This window comes from Pseudorca crassidens, chromosome 12 (assembly GCF_039906515.1).
Source record: "Pseudorca crassidens isolate mPseCra1 chromosome 12, mPseCra1.hap1, whole genome shotgun sequence".
NCBI lineage: Eukaryota > Metazoa > Chordata > Mammalia > Artiodactyla > Delphinidae > Pseudorca > Pseudorca crassidens.
Window position 1 is genome coordinate 41,008,251 of NC_090307.1, and position 17,652 is coordinate 41,025,902.

General features: G+C 44.2%; 1 protein-coding gene across 11 annotated transcripts in view; it reads right to left on the reverse strand.

Annotated features, from left to right (window-relative positions):
* The window catches only part of FHOD3 (formin homology 2 domain containing 3), a 492,898-nt gene that overhangs the window by 275,301 nt on the left and 199,945 nt on the right, over positions 1–17,652 (reverse strand). For all 11 annotated transcript variants that reach the window (XM_067699289.1, XM_067699291.1, XM_067699286.1 and 8 more), the window contains 2 exons: positions 10,650–10,717; positions 3,773–3,878 (listed from right to left, as the gene is read on the reverse strand). In XM_067699289.1, coding sequence (XP_067555390.1) covers positions 3,773–3,878; positions 10,650–10,717 — 174 coding nt within the window. The remainder of the gene's footprint in view (positions 1–3,772; positions 3,879–10,649; positions 10,718–17,652) is intronic.

Genomic DNA, 17,652 nt, shown 5'->3' on the forward strand with positions numbered 1-17,652 from the left:
CCACAACAGAGGTGCCTGCCCTCGCCCTCCACTCCGCTTCCCCCGAGTGGCCCAGAGCGGGCATGACGTTTTCTCCCCGGGGAACGGTGAGTTACAAAACTAAAAACCTCCTCCCAGTTTCTCTCCCTTGATCTGCAACAGGCCTCACCATCCTTCACCCAAGGTGATTCGGTTAAAATGAGGTGGGACAAAGAGGCAATTCAAAGGTTGTCCTTGATTGTAAATGTCTGGTGGCTGCCGGCAGCTGATCACAACCTAAAAAAGCCTACATGCCTTCAAGGTCAGGAAGGGGTAACTCAACATGTGGGCTGGGGAAAAAACCGATAGTTTCCTTGTATCAAAACACAAAGGTCACAGCCTAAGAAATCTGTCCTTTACATCCCTCAGAAGTACACTTTCCTGGCACGGGCTTCAGTCAGATACGTCCAGATGTGCTGACGTGTGTGCACACAATGCCCTGGTTACCCCGAGTCTTCTGAGACTCAGCGGAAGTGGGGTGGGCGTGCAAAGGCCCCTCGGCTGCATGGAAAGCAGGACATCTTGTAATAACCTGAAAGGGAGGGAGTACCCGCTCGTTTCCCAGGTAACAGATGGTAGCCGTCTGGCCTCCATTAAATAGACATCACTGGAAAATCAAAATCAGAAGGCAAGGCCTTGGTGGTGGCAATGGAAGCTCAGAGGCAAGGAAGGGTCTTACCTCGGTGGCATTTTCTTCAGGGACAGAGAAGCAGCAGGTGGCTGGCAGGGTTCTCCCTTGGCTGTGCTTGGGAGTTCTGATTCTCAAGCGTTCGTTAACTGCTTTCGGTGCCTTTCCAGGGCAGATCAGAACACCGCAGATTAATAAACCACTGCACACACTGGGGCGGAGAGCCTAGCTGAAGCATCTGTGTCAACACCATCTTTCATTACCGCCAAGTACCACTGACACAACTCACCATTTGGGACCTTGCAGAACCATTGGGCTTACCCTGCCCCTATACGATGATGCACTCAGTGGCAGGGAGGCCCTCTCTCCCTCCAGCCAGACCACCACGGGGCTGCTTACTGGAAGGCTTTCTCCGCTGGGCTGAGTTTTTCCTTCCCAAGTCCCTCTATGTGGCACGCACGAGTAACCTGCAGGCACAAAGGCAGGCCTTTCTCTCTTGCCACGTCCCCTTGGAGTCCAGGAAGCCAAACACCCACTGTGCCAGCCTCCCTAGCAGCTACAGGCGGCCATGCAACCCAGTTCTAATCCATGGGAGGTCTGCAGGGGGCTCCTGATGAGAATTTTGCTTTCCTGATAAGGCGGGGCTGACCACCGCTGGCAGAGCCACCCTCCTCGCCACAGACTTGAATGCAGATGAACCAAGATGCTCACACTGATGATGGCTCTATAAAAACGCACATATAGGGCTTCCCTGGTGGCGCAGTGGTTGGGAGTCCGCCTGCCGCTGCAGGGGACGCGGGTTCGTGCCCCGATATGGGAGGATCCCACGTGCCACGGAGCGGCTGGGCCCGTGGGCCATGGCCGCTGGGTCTGCGCGTCCTGAGCCTGTGCTCTGTGGCAGGAAAGGCCACGGTGGTGAGAGGCCCGCATACTGCAAAAAAAAAAAAAAAACGCACATATACACTCCTAGGTAAGGGTCAGAAGAATAAAGATAAACATGTAGATGGTTATTAGTTCCATACAGGTATGTGTAGGTCTGTGCATTCCTACCAGCACCCACTGGGGAAGACTTTTTTTTTTTAAGTTAAAATGATGCATACTTTAAACCCCGCAAAAAATACGCTGTGAATTTGGACCCATTATTCAGAATTAGGCCATTTTAGGTGTATTTCTTTCCATGTGGTTCAACTTATAAGCATCCATGGAAAATAAAATAGAGGAATTGCTCCCACCCTTATTCCTGTGCCGTCCCCTCTTCCAGGTGTTGGGCCAGTGTGGATGGAAATGGAAGGATGAGAATCAAGGCTTATATGCATTTCTTCAGACACAGAAGGACAGCTGTATTCGGAGGCAACACAGCAGGACAAAGTTTATGGTTAATTTGGTACACGTGCCATAAAAGTTTCCATATAAATGTTTTAATCATACTGAGACTAGAAATCATAAAATTCATCCACAAAGCATCTCTGCTGACAGCTTATAATGAGGACCTACCACACACCCAGGGAAAGATGGAAGGTAGACAAAAGGAGGTGCCTCCCCAGCCTCACAAACACCGTGGAGCTGAGAAACTGAGGCTGAGGAACCCTCTCTCACACACACACTTGGCATTTATCAAAATGAACAGAAACAATTAACACTGACTTAAAAATACGTCCCCCCCAAAATTTTTTAATGAGCCGTCAGTTTTCCCTTTTGCTTTTGCCCTTGTTGCAGTGGCTCTCCAGGAGCAGAGAAAATGGGGAAGGATTCAGAGAGTTCGAGGTGCTGGGTCACAACTCAGAACGTAAGGAACCTTCTCAGGGTAAAACACAACAGGACACTGCAGGAGACTGTCTCGTTTTGCCTGCCTCATTCAACTCTAACCAAGGACATTTGATATTAAATCACACGTTTCGTGTATTTTTCCTTCATCCAAGGGAAAGAAAAGGAGGTATTTCTTTTTCCTTATATGAACACGGAGTTGTAGAGTGACAGGCATAGATGCAGAAGGGGGAACAGAACCTTGATCAGTCATGATGTGCCCCAGTGCCTGGCCACGGTCCTTGCTCGACTTCACCCTAGAGGAAGTGATTTTTTAGGAAAACACTCAACCTCTTTGAGACTCAGATTTTTCAACTGCAAAATGAAGATAATATTGAACTATATTAAATTTTTCATTTGGTAAGTCAAAACTGTTGATAACAGCTATGTCATATGGTCCAACCTAATAATTCCTGCCCTGCCTATTCACAGATTTTACGGAATCAAATAAAATTATTTATAGGAAGGTGCACAAAAATACTCAAACTCTGAAAAGAGCATTAACTTTATGAACTGGAACGGTAATCAGTGCTTCAAACACCACACACGCACCACTTTGTAAAAAATGAAATTACGGAGGTAGCTTTCAGCATCCTTCTTTAAAATGCAAATTCTGGGCCCACCCCAGACCTACCAAGTCAGAAACAGGAGGACCTGGTGAGGAATGTGCGCTTCCTACAGGAACTCCCAGTGATAAGCCAAGTCGGTGACCATATTTTTCCCAGGAAATAACTGGCCTCTTCGGTTTTGAGGGGCTTTCTGTTCAAATGCAGGCCTTACCCAAGCCCACTTGGTGTGCACCTTTCCTCACAAAATAAAGGAGATTATAAAGAACCTAGTGTGCAGAATATTCTTTTCTTAATAACTGGGAAGAGGGCTTCCCTGGTGGCGCAGTGGTTGAGAGTCCGCCTGCCGATGCAGGGGACACGGGTTCGTGTCCCGGTCCGGGAAGATCCCACATGCCGCGGAGCGGCTGGGCCCGTGAGCCATGGCCGCTGAGCCTGCATGTCCGGATCCGTGCTCCGCAACGGGAGAGGCCACAACAGTGAGAGGTCCGCGTACCACAAAAAAAATAAAAATAAAAAAATTTAAAAAAGTAACTGGGAAGAGACTACAAGTAAAGTCAGTAAAATGAACTCAGTCACTGATTAGTTACGAGGAATCGATAAAACCTGAAGGGGTCTTCTTTTGCTACAGGATGTCTTCATCTCCTTACTCCGTAACCAAATCTTTCAAAAAGTTCTCAGTATCGAAGTTCCTGGAGGTGATCCCAGACCCTCCTTGCAGCAGGGGCTGGGCCGCCCCATGCCCGGCGTCACTTACCCCTCAGAATGTAGTTCTGATAGTTCTGATCTGCCTCAGCTCCCACCTTGATCAAACACGTCAGACCTTCAGCCACTACAAATTCATGCACCAAATCCTTGTCATCCTGGCAGGAAACAGGGAAAGAGAGAGAGAGAGAGAAAAAAAAAAAAGACTTCAAATACTGTCCCGGTCCATCCTCCATCCAGGCTGTTCTGTGAAAACTATGTACAAGCCTTTGACGCCAGACCGCGACCTCTGAAGATTGTTCTGCTCTATTCAAATGAGGCATCTTAACTGTTGCCAGAGGAATTTTACAGCCAGTCTTCACATCGTTGTTTGCCAAAGACCAATTATTGCCTTCTGGGCAATCTAATAAAGATAAGGCAAATGAATCCCCCGACTGTCAGGAATACTTAGAGTGATCTGTTTTTCATTCTTTAGAAATCACCAGGCTCCGTATCCCCACAGGTCCCAAGGGACCAGCCACATGAAGCCTGCTGGGTTTCAACACAGGAAACACTGGGCTGCAGCACAGACCATCGTGTAAAGGATTCAAAGCAACTCGTGTGTTTCAAAAGACGGTCCCTAAAGACGGTTACGAGCGTCTTGCAAATGGTATCTGAGAAAGTAGGGGAGCAGTTTCTCCACCTCCCAAGTCGTGCAGCTTGCAGGACAAGCAAGGAGGCAGAGCACAGAACCGGCCGTGTGTCTGGACCAGCAGCTACACTGTCGCTCAGAAGAGCCACGGCGGTCAGCCTGATGACCGGATCACAGAAGGCAAGACCTGGAAGGAACCGCAGGAGTCATCTAATCTGGTGGTTCTCCAAGAGAGGTCTCCAGACCCACAAGCACCTATGCATCACCTGGAAACTTGTTAGAAGTGCAAAATACCCAGCCCCACCCTGACTTACTGGATAGGAAACTCCACTGTGGAGCCTGGCAACCTGTGCTTAAAAAGCCCTGCAGGGGATTCAGAGGTGCTCAGATCCTTCTCACCTCTGACTCCCTCACATCAGGACCATCTGCAGAACTTAAAAAAGGGACAGGAAGCAGGTCCCTGCCCAGATGGGTTTAATCCGAATTTCTGGGGTGGGGCCCAGGCTCTGCTATTAAATTCCCAAGGAAATCCTAAAGGGCAGCCAGTTCAAGAACCACTGATCTAATCCTACATTCCCTTTACAGATGAAGATGCAAGAGGGGCAAAACTTTGGCCAAGATGACCTAACTATGGTCCAGCCAGCCCCCAAATCCAGTCCTTTGCCTGGAGTAACAAGTTCCATGGAGCTCTATAAGAGGGATTTTTCCACTACTGTTTCAGGAGATTTCCTCAGTTGGACACTGTCTTGTCTCAAACACAGCTAGGATACATTCATCTTCAATTATAACAACAGAGCAAAAATAAAAAACCTCAGTGATGTAAACAGTAGAAAGCTTAATGGAAGGTTATTATTATAGGAATGGTCAGCAACCATGGTTTACCTCCAAGAAAGAAAAAATAATTTAGACAAACTGGTATAATTCTCCCATCTCCACATTGAAATCAGCCCCTCATTTTAATTTTATGGCATTTTCCAATTATATGGAAGGAGGACGTGAGGTAACGGGGAGGTGGGGAGAGGGAAGCAGGGGGCAGGCCAGGCAAATGCTCCCTTTGAACCAAGAACACACTCAACATTCAGAGGGCACTGGGGGGAGGGGGGAGCACTGCTGTGCCCCGAAGGTAATGAAAGACAGCTGTGTTAACTCAGACTTTAAGATAATCATGGCGTTGGAAGCAAGAGAAAATGGGACAGTATCATGAGTTTTTGGAAAATTACTTTACACTCATATGTATAAAGGAAATAAAAATAATTCTCCCTCCATCCATATTCTTTTCCACCAGCATATGTGAAAAGTGAACATTTAGATGAGCTCATGTCTAGTCAGAAAGTTTTTCCAAGCATGTAACAAATGTTTATTACTTTAAAACTAGATTCACACATGACTTCATGGTGAAAAAGTGAGAACAAGCTCTCAAGAAACCACTCAAGCTAATCACTAATATTAATATAGCAGAGAGCTGACTGTCTGGAAAAGGCACTTGGAAAAAACACTGGACAGTGTTTATAAAAATAATTCAGAACCCTAACTAACATTTATGCACATATGTAGATAAGGTATTTAGAAAATAAAAGTGTACGAATGATTAATGTAGAAAATATCTTCCAAATTGGCAACGCAGAAGATTTTGAACACACATCTTGAAGTACACAGGCATTAATAAATGATTTTTAAAACACTGGTTTCTAACTAGAGTGAAGTCAACATGTTAACACTAACTGGTATGAGATTATCCTTGAATTTCAGAATTCTCTATAATAGCCATATTTTAACCTGTGATCATTTTTTTAAAATGCCTATTAGTCAAGGAATATTCAACTCAATCCAAATGACCAATGGTTCTGTTTTTACATCCTTACACTCTAGTTCCAAAAAGAACCTCCACATCCAGAAAACATAAGACATGATGGAGGTGCAGCCCAGTGGGTGTGGGAGAAGGTGATCTAAGCCCCAGACAGCCTGCAGCCTGTGGAATCCACCCAATACCCAAAGCAACCCTGCCCTGTGTGTTAGAGCTGTTTTGTGCACAGGTCTGTGGTCTTCCAAACAGATTAAACTTTTGGTAGCAAATGGCTTCTTCCTTGCCTGCATAATGCCAACAAAGGCTGCTCAAGAGTATTTGTTTGCTGAATAAGTGGTGGAAACAGCATCCCTGAGAATTCAGAGAGACAACACTACAGAACAAGTATGGTGAGGGGATGTGAAACAAGACCGACATGTGTTTATCTTTTAACTTTGTCACCATGGAAAACTTGAAACATATACAAAAGAAGACAGAATAATTTAGTCAACCCCAGGTGCCAATCAACTCATATCAATCCTGCTCCATCTATCACCCTACCCTGTCTGCTGCCATATTAATTTGAAGCAAATCCCAGACATCATATCATTTAACCCATAAATATTCCAATACGTACCTCCAAAGGACAGAAAGTCTTTTCAAAATTATGTACTCATAATAAAAAATTAATACTTTCTTAATATTATCAAATGTCCAGTCGGTGACCAATTCCAACTGTCTCGAAAATAGTGTTTTAAATTTTGTAGTAGGATCCAAATAGGAGTCACATGTGGCAATTAGCTGATATAACTTTTAAATGTCTTTTAATTCATCTCTTTTTTTCCCTTGAAATTTGTGTGTTGGAGAAACTAGATCATTTGTCCTACAGAGTAATCTATATTCTGGATTTTGCTGATTACATGCCTGCTGTGTGGTTTAACATGTGCCTCTGTCCTAGATCATTTGTAAATTGGTTACTGCATAGAAAGGCAGGATCAGATCCAGAGTTGATTTTGCTGGCTTGACCCCATCCTCAATGGCAGTGCAAGTTTCCATGAGAAGGCATGTAATATCTGATTGTATCTCACTTCCATCACGTCAGCAGATCCTGATGCTTGATACCTAGATCCATTACTTCATTCAGGGTTGCAAAATTCTGACATTCTCATTGATACTCTCATTATATCACTCCTTCTTACTTGCTAGCTAGAATATTTTTGAAAGCGAAACTTCCTCTCAACTGAACTTTTGATTATCCTAAACTTCATTCAGGAAAAAGTTAAGCTAAATGTCTGATTCTAAAATTTTACCCATTTTTCAAAATAACGTGCTGGTTCACCACCATCTTCCTTCCACTGGTGACCAATTCATTGTCATTCTTTAGTATTATTATGAACTCATCAATGCAGATTAACCTGATGTGTTTTAATCCACTGTAATTATCATCCTTATTGATGCTTAATTGTCCATCTTCAGCCAGCCAGTGGGAGACCCTTCAAGTGCTCCCGAGTCCCTTTGGCAATAATCCTAGTAGTATTTGATAGCTACCTTGCTATCTGCATAATAATATGTTCCAGGTTTATTTTACTATTTATTTTATTCTGGTTTCCTACGCCAGACTTGGAGTCAGCTATTTCTCCAAGGAGCTCTGGTCCCTTTCTGTATTTTAAAACGGCAATCTCGGTGCTGGTGGTGCTTTTTGCTCATGGGTTCGCCATTGCTTCTAGTCCTCTTCAATAAACTTAGTGCTAGAAATATGCTTTGTTGCAAGTTTGTTAAGATAATAGACACCCTGGGTTCATTCCGATCCTTCCAATTAAATTCAGGAATCCAGAGTTTTTTAACCTAACCCTTCTATCTTTCTAGCCACTTTCTTCCACACACCAAGAATCCAAATCCTTAAGAACTCTAAGAATGACAAAATTAGAACACACACACACACACACACACACAATTATCAGAAGAGCAATACCAACACTACCACCAGCAATATGATTGTTATAAACAGTTGATTTTCGTGTGTGTGTGGTTCTCTTTCTTCTTAGAGTATATCCTACCCAGGGTACACAAACTGCAGTGTTTTAAAGCCACTCGGAACGACTCTTCTCTGTGTGCTTCTGCCACCAGCTCAATGAGGTGAACACAGGTTTCAAAAGAAGTCAAAGCTGAACAACGGGGCTTTCCTGGTGGTGCAGTGGTTGAGAATCCGCCTGCCGATGCAGGGGACACGGGTTCGTGCCCCGGTCCGGGAAGATCCCACATGCCACAGAGCGTGTGGGCCCGTGAGCCATGGCCGCTGAGCCTGCGCGTCCGGAGCCTGTGCTCTGCAACGGGAGAGGCCACAACAGTGAGAGGCCCGCGTACAGAAAAAAAAAAAAAAAAGTTGAACAAGGGAAGCAGCAGGCAGGCTGAGGGGCTGCACGAGCTGGCGTGAGGAGTGGCAGGAGTGTGGTCCTCCGTTGGCACGGTGAGAGCCCAGCCCAAGTGCAGTCAGGGATCTGAGTTCGAGAGGAGGAGGTTAATGGAGGGTGAAGAAGTTCTGTTTTGTTCAGCTAAGAAGCAGGGAGACACAGATGGATACGTGGGAAGTGAAGCTTTGGGGCAAGTAATTAGCAAAGAATTTACTTAATTAGAGCCAGGAAAAACTGAAGACAGACACCTGTGAGAGGAGTATTCAGTTCGCCCAATTCATTCATCTATTGCTTCAGTGGCACTGGCCACAGCGTGAGGCCCCAAAGACCCAGTGATGGAATCCAGGGAGCTCACGGATGACCAGACTCAGGCACGCACCCTGTGGTATCTTAAATTCCATTCCAGAGAGGAGCACAGAGAACTTTATAGAGGAGAACCCTTGACTTCAGTGAGGGCTCATCTGGAGGATCTCCCTGGCAGGAGGAGACACCAGATGGGAGACAGAGACATGGGGAGTGGATGTGGGGCAACAACGCATCCTGAGATAGAAGCAATAGGTCCAGGGGCAAAGGTGCAGAGGAGACTTGCCCCCAGAACACAATCACAGGGGAGACAGCTGCAGCCAAGGACAGGGAGGTGGGCCACAGAGGCCAAGTCCAGAAGGGCCTCAACGTTACACTGAGAGCTTCAGACGTAACTCAGACGGCTACACGGAACCAGCATGAGAAGGACTTGGTCAGCCCCTCTGGTGGGAAGCTAGAGGACGGACCAAGCAGCAGGTGGTGCCCATGACATCTGTTACAATTTTTCCAGAAGAAACGGCCTGAATCAAGGCCAACCCCAAACCCCAAGGCACTTCTGAGACATGCGGCATGAGACAGCAGTGGTGACTCAGGGTCACGCCTGTAGCTATGGGAAGATGAGAAATGAGGACTCATCTCCAGAAACACTGTCACTGAGAAGGGCTCTGCTCTGGGAAAAAGATGAGGGCATGCATGGTTGAACAAGTTTAAAAATGGGACAAGAACGTGCAGGTGGGATGGACTGTTGGCCTGCCTTTCTGCCAATCCCCCTCAGACAGGAAGGCACCCATGAAGGGGACGGCCACTCGGCTACAACTACCACAGACGGAAAATCCTTTAAGTATGTGAAGGAGACGGGAACTGAAGAGATGTGGACCGCACCCTAGCGTCTAAAATCATGCCAGAAAGAACGATGAACCTACGGAGACACAAGCTCCATCTTCTCCACGAAGCCTCACCCTGCTTCTGCTGACCCTGCCCTGCTTGGCACAGCGGCCTCACCCTCCTCCCCTGACTCTCTGTCCCTCTTCCCTGTGGGTGACAGCTTGGAGTTCGCCTACACTCCTGTCCTAGCCCTCATCGCTAAGCTTGTGGCTTGCCCAGGGGAGAAGCAGAGGGAAGGTTTAGGAGAGAAGGTTAAGCCAGAACCCGACAAAGATGCTTGCACACGTGCACAAGGGGGCTTGTCCCTAACGGCACGGTTTGTAACAGCAGAACCCTGGAAACGAACCCAACTGTCTGCCAATAGAAGATGAATAAGGCAAATTTGTGCTTCCTCCATACAATGGTTACTCACTCAGTTAACTCGGTCACGCCCACACCTATCCCGCTCTCACTAAGTAAGCCGCAGCGTGATACACACAGCATGATAACACGCATATACAGTTCATAGAAAAGAATATCACATATTGTTGGTGAATATGCACCATTAGTATGGAAACGTGCATTTGCATGATAAACACTATATGTGACATTCAGTAGAGAGGGGCCCCGGGGTGGAGTAGGAAGACAGTGGTTGATATTGAGCAGAACACAAGACTTCAGTTACATCCGTAGTAGGACTTTTTTTTTTAATCTGAAGTAAATATGGAAAAACATTGTGATTTGATAACTTTTTTTACTTATTATGCTTGAAATAGTTGGTATGGTAAAAATACTCAACTGACATTTTGACAGAATTTACATTGTACTCTAAAGAGAATTTTCTTTTTGTAATCAGTAAAAGGTATAAACTTGTCTGCATCTAATTCCACAAGCAATGCAAAAACAGAACCTGAGAGTACTTTTTTCTTTTTTTTACCTGAAATATCTGCTTCAGGGAGAAAAGGGCCCTTCTTAAATCTCGTCCACCGGAGTTGTACAGTTTTTCTGAAATAAAGAATACAACATATACAATTAATTGAACTGACTCGACAGATGGCAAAAACACAGAGAGGATATGAACAACTAATGAATTTCCACTGGAAAGGTGAGTAAAACAAATTCATTTCATGCAGGATATCGACCTTACCCCCAGGGGTGCAAAGGACAGTCCAGCTGTTGCAGGACCCAGGAAGAGGAGATTGCAAGTTGTGGGAAAGATGCCCTGATCTGCACCCTCAGTCCTCAACTCCCTCTCTCCAGAGCTCTATTTCCAGCTGTTTACAGACTACTATACTTGGTAGCCAACTATATCTGGAAAGTTAACACAGCCAAAACAGAACCTCCTTCCTTGCCTCACAGCCCCCGCACCACCATGCTTTCTGCAGTTGGGCTCAGAAAGCTTCAAGTTGCCTCTTTTTCCCTGTGATCCAATGATCCAAGAGCAGCAGAGTGGCTCTAAGGACTGACTAGCTCCCTTGGTGACGGCCCACTTCCAGCAGGAACCCAGCCTTAGCTCTGCCTGCACCCAGGCTCTCACTCATGTGAGACGGGTTCAAGGATGGGTCCTGGCCCAGAGCAAGGCAGATGGAGAAGCCCCTGTCAGTACCCTGGGGCTCGACACCGAGACCAACTTCTACAGGACCCACCTTCCAGAGGTCATAGTGAGGCAGGAGAGGCAAATGAGTAAGGCACAACTCCCCACTGGTCAGTGGGGTGGCACTACGATGCCCTGAAGGAGTGTCCCATTCTTCTGGTGTATGCATACTCCCAGGAGCATGGATTCCACTCAGCTTCCCAGAACCCAAGCTTGGCCCAGACCCAGGTGGCTCAGGTGCCTGGGGTTGGGTTCCTAACACTTCATGCCAGACCGCCCCAAGGTAGATCATCCAGCACATATTTACTGAGCGCCTGCCAGGCACTGAGGGTACAGCAGTAAAGAGTGAACTTACAGCATAGACTAAGCAATCAGAGCCTGCAGTTCAAACCTGGTGTCACCACCCACAGCTATGTGATCTTGAGCAAAGTATTTCATCTCTCTCAGCCTTGGACTCCTTATCCGTAAAATGGGAACAGACAATAATAGATTTAGAGGAAAATGGTTTTGCATTCAATCAAGCACTGATATGATGGAGTAGAATGCAAAATATTGAGAATAATAGAGTTCAAAGCAATGTCACATGCATGGCCAGCAACCCTGGGCTTCAATGACAGCCTATGGGGGTGGACTGGGGGGGGGGTAATGGACAGAGCCACATTCTCCTCTTGTGTGAGTGGCATGGACTTGAGTGGAAGGGCGTGGAACACTCAGATCTAAATGACTTAGCAGAAGTCTGGTTGTGAGAAGGACATGCCTGCTTTGCACTATGGCTCGAGAAGAGAACAGGCTCCCATCTGAGAGGCACTTAAAATGAAAGAGTGGCGAGGATCAGCATGTGAATGGCAGTAGTTTCCTCGAAGGCCTCCCCGCGGACATCCTGCCCGCTTCCCTCTTCCCATCTACCCTCCAGACCAAGGCCAGAAAGACTGGGTGGAGATGACCACCTGACGACATCACTGTCCCCATTTAAACCCTTCAGTGGCTGCCCGCTGCACTGAGCAGGAAATCCAAAATCCTTTAAGGGGCCTGTCAAGCCCTTGGTCACGCAGCGCTGGCACCCCTCCCTCTCTGTGCTGCAGACACCCTGGTCTCTCGCTCCTGAGGCGGCGAGGCTCCTCCAGACTCAACCCTATACACACAGCTTAAGGGGCAGAGGCAGGATTCTGTGGGGTTGGAGTCTGGGGGGTGGGGTCTGACCCCAAGGCCTCCCAGTTGTCTGCCCACCATGGAATCTCCCACCTGTAAATACAACATGCAGTCCACAGTCACTTGTTAATTATGAAGAGTTTCGATTAAGAGAGAACCCCTCACCTTCCTGAACAGAAGGAGCCGGGAAGACTCCAAAGGAATCCACCATCCCCAAACTGAACGTCTAATTCATCATAGACCCTAAACATTGAGGCCCAATGACTCACGAGCTGACCGGTAAAGTATATGCGTGGCCTCAAAGGACATGAGTAATAAATAGAGTGGACTGCATCACCCTGCAGTAGAACCCAGGTCCCTGGGGAGATCACTTCTTCCTCCAGTTTCTACAGCGAATGTCTCAGAATTCTCAAATGCCGGAGGAACAGACTTTGTTTTTAGCCAGTACCACTTCTAATAAGAATAAAGCTCTCAGATGCCAAGCATGGGGCTACGTATACCCTGAAGGACAAGGGCAGATTTAGCTTATCCAGGAAAAGCATCAGTAGAGAGTCAATTCCAGGTACTTCTTTATAAGGTAATAAAGCTTGCATTACTTTCTTGCTTATATACCACCAGACGACAGGCAGAAATATGTCTTACAGAGATTCACAATATCCCAGTTAGAGTCTCCTTTAGTTATCAGCGATCTGTCACGGCTTCCAATTCATGCGAATGAGAATTATGGTTTGTTGTGCTCTGACTGCTAAGGTTTTACTACTTGGTGCTATAATCAAAATAATCATTTTTAAACAAGGATTAAGCATTCTTTTATTGAAGTATAGTTGATCTACAATGTTATGCTAGTTTCTGGTGTACAGCAAAATGATTCAGTTATACACATATATATATTTTTTTCATATCCTTCTCCATTATGGTTTATTACAGGACATTGAATATAGTTCCCTGTACTATACGATAGGACCTTGTTGTTTATACATTTTTTATATATATATATATATATACACACATATAGCAGTTTGCAACTGCTAGTCTCAAACTCCCAGTCCAACCCTCCCCCGCCACCCCTCTCCCTTGGCAACCACAAGTCTGTTCTCTGCATCTGTGAATCTGTTTTGTAGGTAAGTTCATCTGTGTCATATTTTAGATTCCACATATAAGTGATATCATATGGTATTTGTCTTTCTCTTTCTGACTTACTTTGCTTAGTATGATAATCTCTAGGTCCATCCATGTTGCTGCAAAGGCATTTTTTCACTCTTTTTTAGGACTTAGTAATATCTCATTGTATATATGTACCACAGCTTCTTTATCCATTCATCTGTGGATGGACACTTAGGTTGCTTCCACCTATTGGTTATTGCAAACAGTGCTGCTATGAACACAGGGGTGCGTGTATCTTTTTGAATTATAGTTTTGTCCAGATACATGCCCAGGAGTGGGATTGCTGGATCATATGGCAACTCTATTTTTAGTTTTTTGAGGAACCTCCATACGGTTCTCCATAGTGACTGCACCAATTTACATTCCCACCAACAGTGTAGGAGGGTTCAAACAGGGATTAGGTATTAATAGAAAAAAATTCAGCTGAGAATGACAACTTTTTGTTGAGGATTTTTACATCGATATTCATGAGGAACGTTAATCTATAGTTTTTGTTTCTTGTAATGTTGTTGACATTGAGGCAATGCTGACCTCATGAGTTGAGAGTACTCCCTCCTCCTCTACTTTAAGAAAAAGTTTGTGTAAACCTGGTATTACTTATTCCTTAAATGTTTCAGATTTCTCCAGTGAAGCTACCTGAGTCCTCTTTAATAAAAGTTTTTAAACTATGGATTCAATTAACATAGGGCTATTCTAATTAAATATTTCTTCTTGAATGAGCTTTGATAATTTGTATCTTTCAAGAAATTTCTCAAACTTCCCTGGTGGCACAGTGGTTAAGAATCTGCCTGCCAATGCAGGGGATACGGGTTTGATCCCTGGTCCAGGAAGATCCCACATGCCATGGAGCAACTAAGCCCATGCACCACAACTACTAAGCCTGAGCTCTAGAGTCCGCGAGCCACAACTACTGAGCCCGTGTGCCACAACTACTGAAGCCCACACTCCTAGAGCCTGTGCTCCGCAATAAGAGAAGCCACCGCAATGAGAAGCCCGCGCACCACAATGAAGAGTAGCCTCTGCTCGCTGCAACTAGAAAAAGCCCACGCGCAGCAATGAAGACACAACGAAGCCAAAAACAAATAAATAAATAAATAAATTTATTTTTAAAAAAAAGAAGTTTATCCATTTCATCTAAATTGTTAAATGTATGGACATAAAGTTGTTCATAATAGTCCCTTATCCTTTTATTGACTATAGCAACCTCCTCTCTTTTAACCTTGATATTGGTAATCTGTCTTTTCTCCATTATGCTTGGTCAGTCAGGTTAAAGATGTATAAATTTTATTGATCTTTTCAAAGAATCAGCCTTTGATTTCATTCCTTTTTTCATTGCTTTTCTGATTTCTATTTCATTGATTGCATTTGGCTTAATTTGCTCTTTTTTTCTAGTTTCTGACAGTAAAAACTTAACAACTAATGTGAGACCTTTCTTCTTATCAAATATAAGTATTTGATGCTAAAAATTTCTCTCTAAGCACTACTTCAGCTGCATTCTACAAATTTACATATATTGTTTTTATTTTCATCCAATTCAAAATTGAATGAATCTTGAACATTTCTTTCATTTCAAAAGGGAAAAAGGGAATAACTTAATCCTGTGGGGTTTTTGTTGTTGTTAACCTCTGGTTTATTTAGAAGTATACTGCTTAGCTTCCAAATATTTGAGGATTTTCCAAATATCTTTCTGTTACCAATTTCTAGTTTAATTTCTTTATGGTGAGAACATAGACTTTGTATGATATCAATTATGTTAAACTTATTAAGGTTTACTTTATGGCCCAGAATATGGTTTATCTTGATGACTGCCTCATGTACACATGAAAAGAATGTGTATTCTGCTGTTATTGGCTGAACCATCCCGTAAAAATTCAGTAGGGTCCAGTTGAATGATAGAGCTGTTCAGGTCTTCTTCTCTTACCAAGTTTCTGTTTATCTGTTCTATATTTTACTATGAGAGCAGTATTGAAATCTCTATTATACTGAATTTGTCTATTCCTTCCTTCAGCTTTATGAGTTTTTGCTTTAGGTCCTTTGAAAGTCAGTTGTTAGGTACACTCACAATTAGGATGGCTATGGCTTTTAGGTTAAGTGACCTTTTATCATTTGTAATGTCTCTCTTCATCCCTGGCAATATTCCTTTTTAAAGTCTACTTTTCTAATACTTATACAGTTAGCCAGTGTTTGGTTAGTGTTTGCATGGTGTATCTTTTTACATCCTTTTATTTCTAACCTGTCTATATAGAGTTTCATGTAGGTACAGTTGCAACTTATTTTCATCCGATCTATCTTTTAATTGGTATGCATTCTCTGTATTTTTAACCTCTAGGACATCACAAATGACTCCTCTGTGGCACTAGAACAGAAGACCTCAGGGAGGCCTCACCCTTTGATGAGAAACATCCTTGTACAAATGCCAAAGATATCTTTGAGTGGTGCCAAAAGTCTCTCCCCCTCCGTTTTTTGCCAAGTGTCTTAATTAAAACAAACAATTTCTATTCAAGGAGTAAGTACTTTTCATCCCAATTGTCTTTAATTTTTTTAAATTAATTTTACATTTTATTTAAATAATCGTATATTTCAAACAAAGCGGAATTAAAAAATAGTATGGTTTCCAAATAATTCTTTCTTTAAAGTGAGAAAATTATCACTACCACTTCAGAGAGCAAGTTATGAATTTTAATGTAGTTTTGTTTTTTTTAATATCAAACCTCAAAAGATCACCTAACCTATATAAGAATATTACATATTTTGGCTGAAATGTCCTTTAAAATACTTCATTTTTTAATTCCATAAGCTATAAAGCACTAGGTGAGGTCTAAATCAGAAATCCTTCCATCTGGCATCTGTTAAAATAGTAGCTTTTTTTTTTAACCTTTCATAAAAGTGATTGACAGCAAAATTTCATTTTTATGGCATAGATACCCTCTCCCAAAGTACTGCAAACCTTTCCATTTTCTGTACGATAAACATTTTAATAAATGTCATGAGTTGGTCCCCATATTATATGAGAACAATACTGGAATTGTCACCATTTTGGTTGAAATTTAAATGACCAAATACTCACTCAAAGAAATATTACTCTAGAGTACTGATTTTTTTTTGGAAAAGGCAACTGATACTACCTCTCTAAAAAGAACCAACATCGTGGTATAAAATGAAATCACAATGCTTAATTAAAATTCAAGTGCTTCCCTGGTGGCGCAGTGGTTGAGAGTTCACCTGCCGATGCAGGGGACACGGGTTCGTGTCCCGGTCCAGGAAGATCCCACATGCCGCGGAGCGGCTGGGCCCCGCAACGGGAGAGGCCACAACAGTGAGAGGCCCACGTACCACAAAAAAAAAACAACCTCAAAATTACCATCTATCTTAAAAACATAGGGTACCCAAAAGCCTCCATGCCCTACCTGACTTGTTCTGTTGATACTTGACATATGTCTTAGGAGACACCACTGTTTACCTAGAGGTTAGGAAGGATTGGGGATCAAGGATGTTTGTAAATGACATATAATTTGTCATTTTATGAGAGGTACCATTCCTGCTGGTAGAAGAGCAGCCAGCAGGTGTTTTACCATGTCAGATACCACACCCAAACAAAAGACTGCTGACAGCCCTTCAATAAGAGGAGCCTACACAGGCCAAAGGAGAGGTACTACTTCCCACAGCCCAGGTCCTGGCTTCCTTGCTGCTGGGCTAGCCATGCTGCGGGTGGTGTGGTCTGGAGCTTTAACTGCTGGGGGACCCTCTGAGTTCAAGGAATTGGGTGTTCCGTTTACATCTCATCCAGGCCTCACCATACAGAAAGTCAGACTCACCATGGCTGTGCTGGCTTCCTCTTCATCTTAGACTAGAGTGTGAAGGGCTCACCTAGGAACAGAGGATGGCCTGCCAGCTTCCCAAGGGTGTGCTTGATGTCTCTCCTGGATGCATGTCCAACAGAACATCAATCACACCTTTAGAAGTAGTCTGTCTATTCGGGTGTGATTCTCAGTCCTGGGTTACATAGCGAATCCAAGGCTTCCTCAGTGAGTAG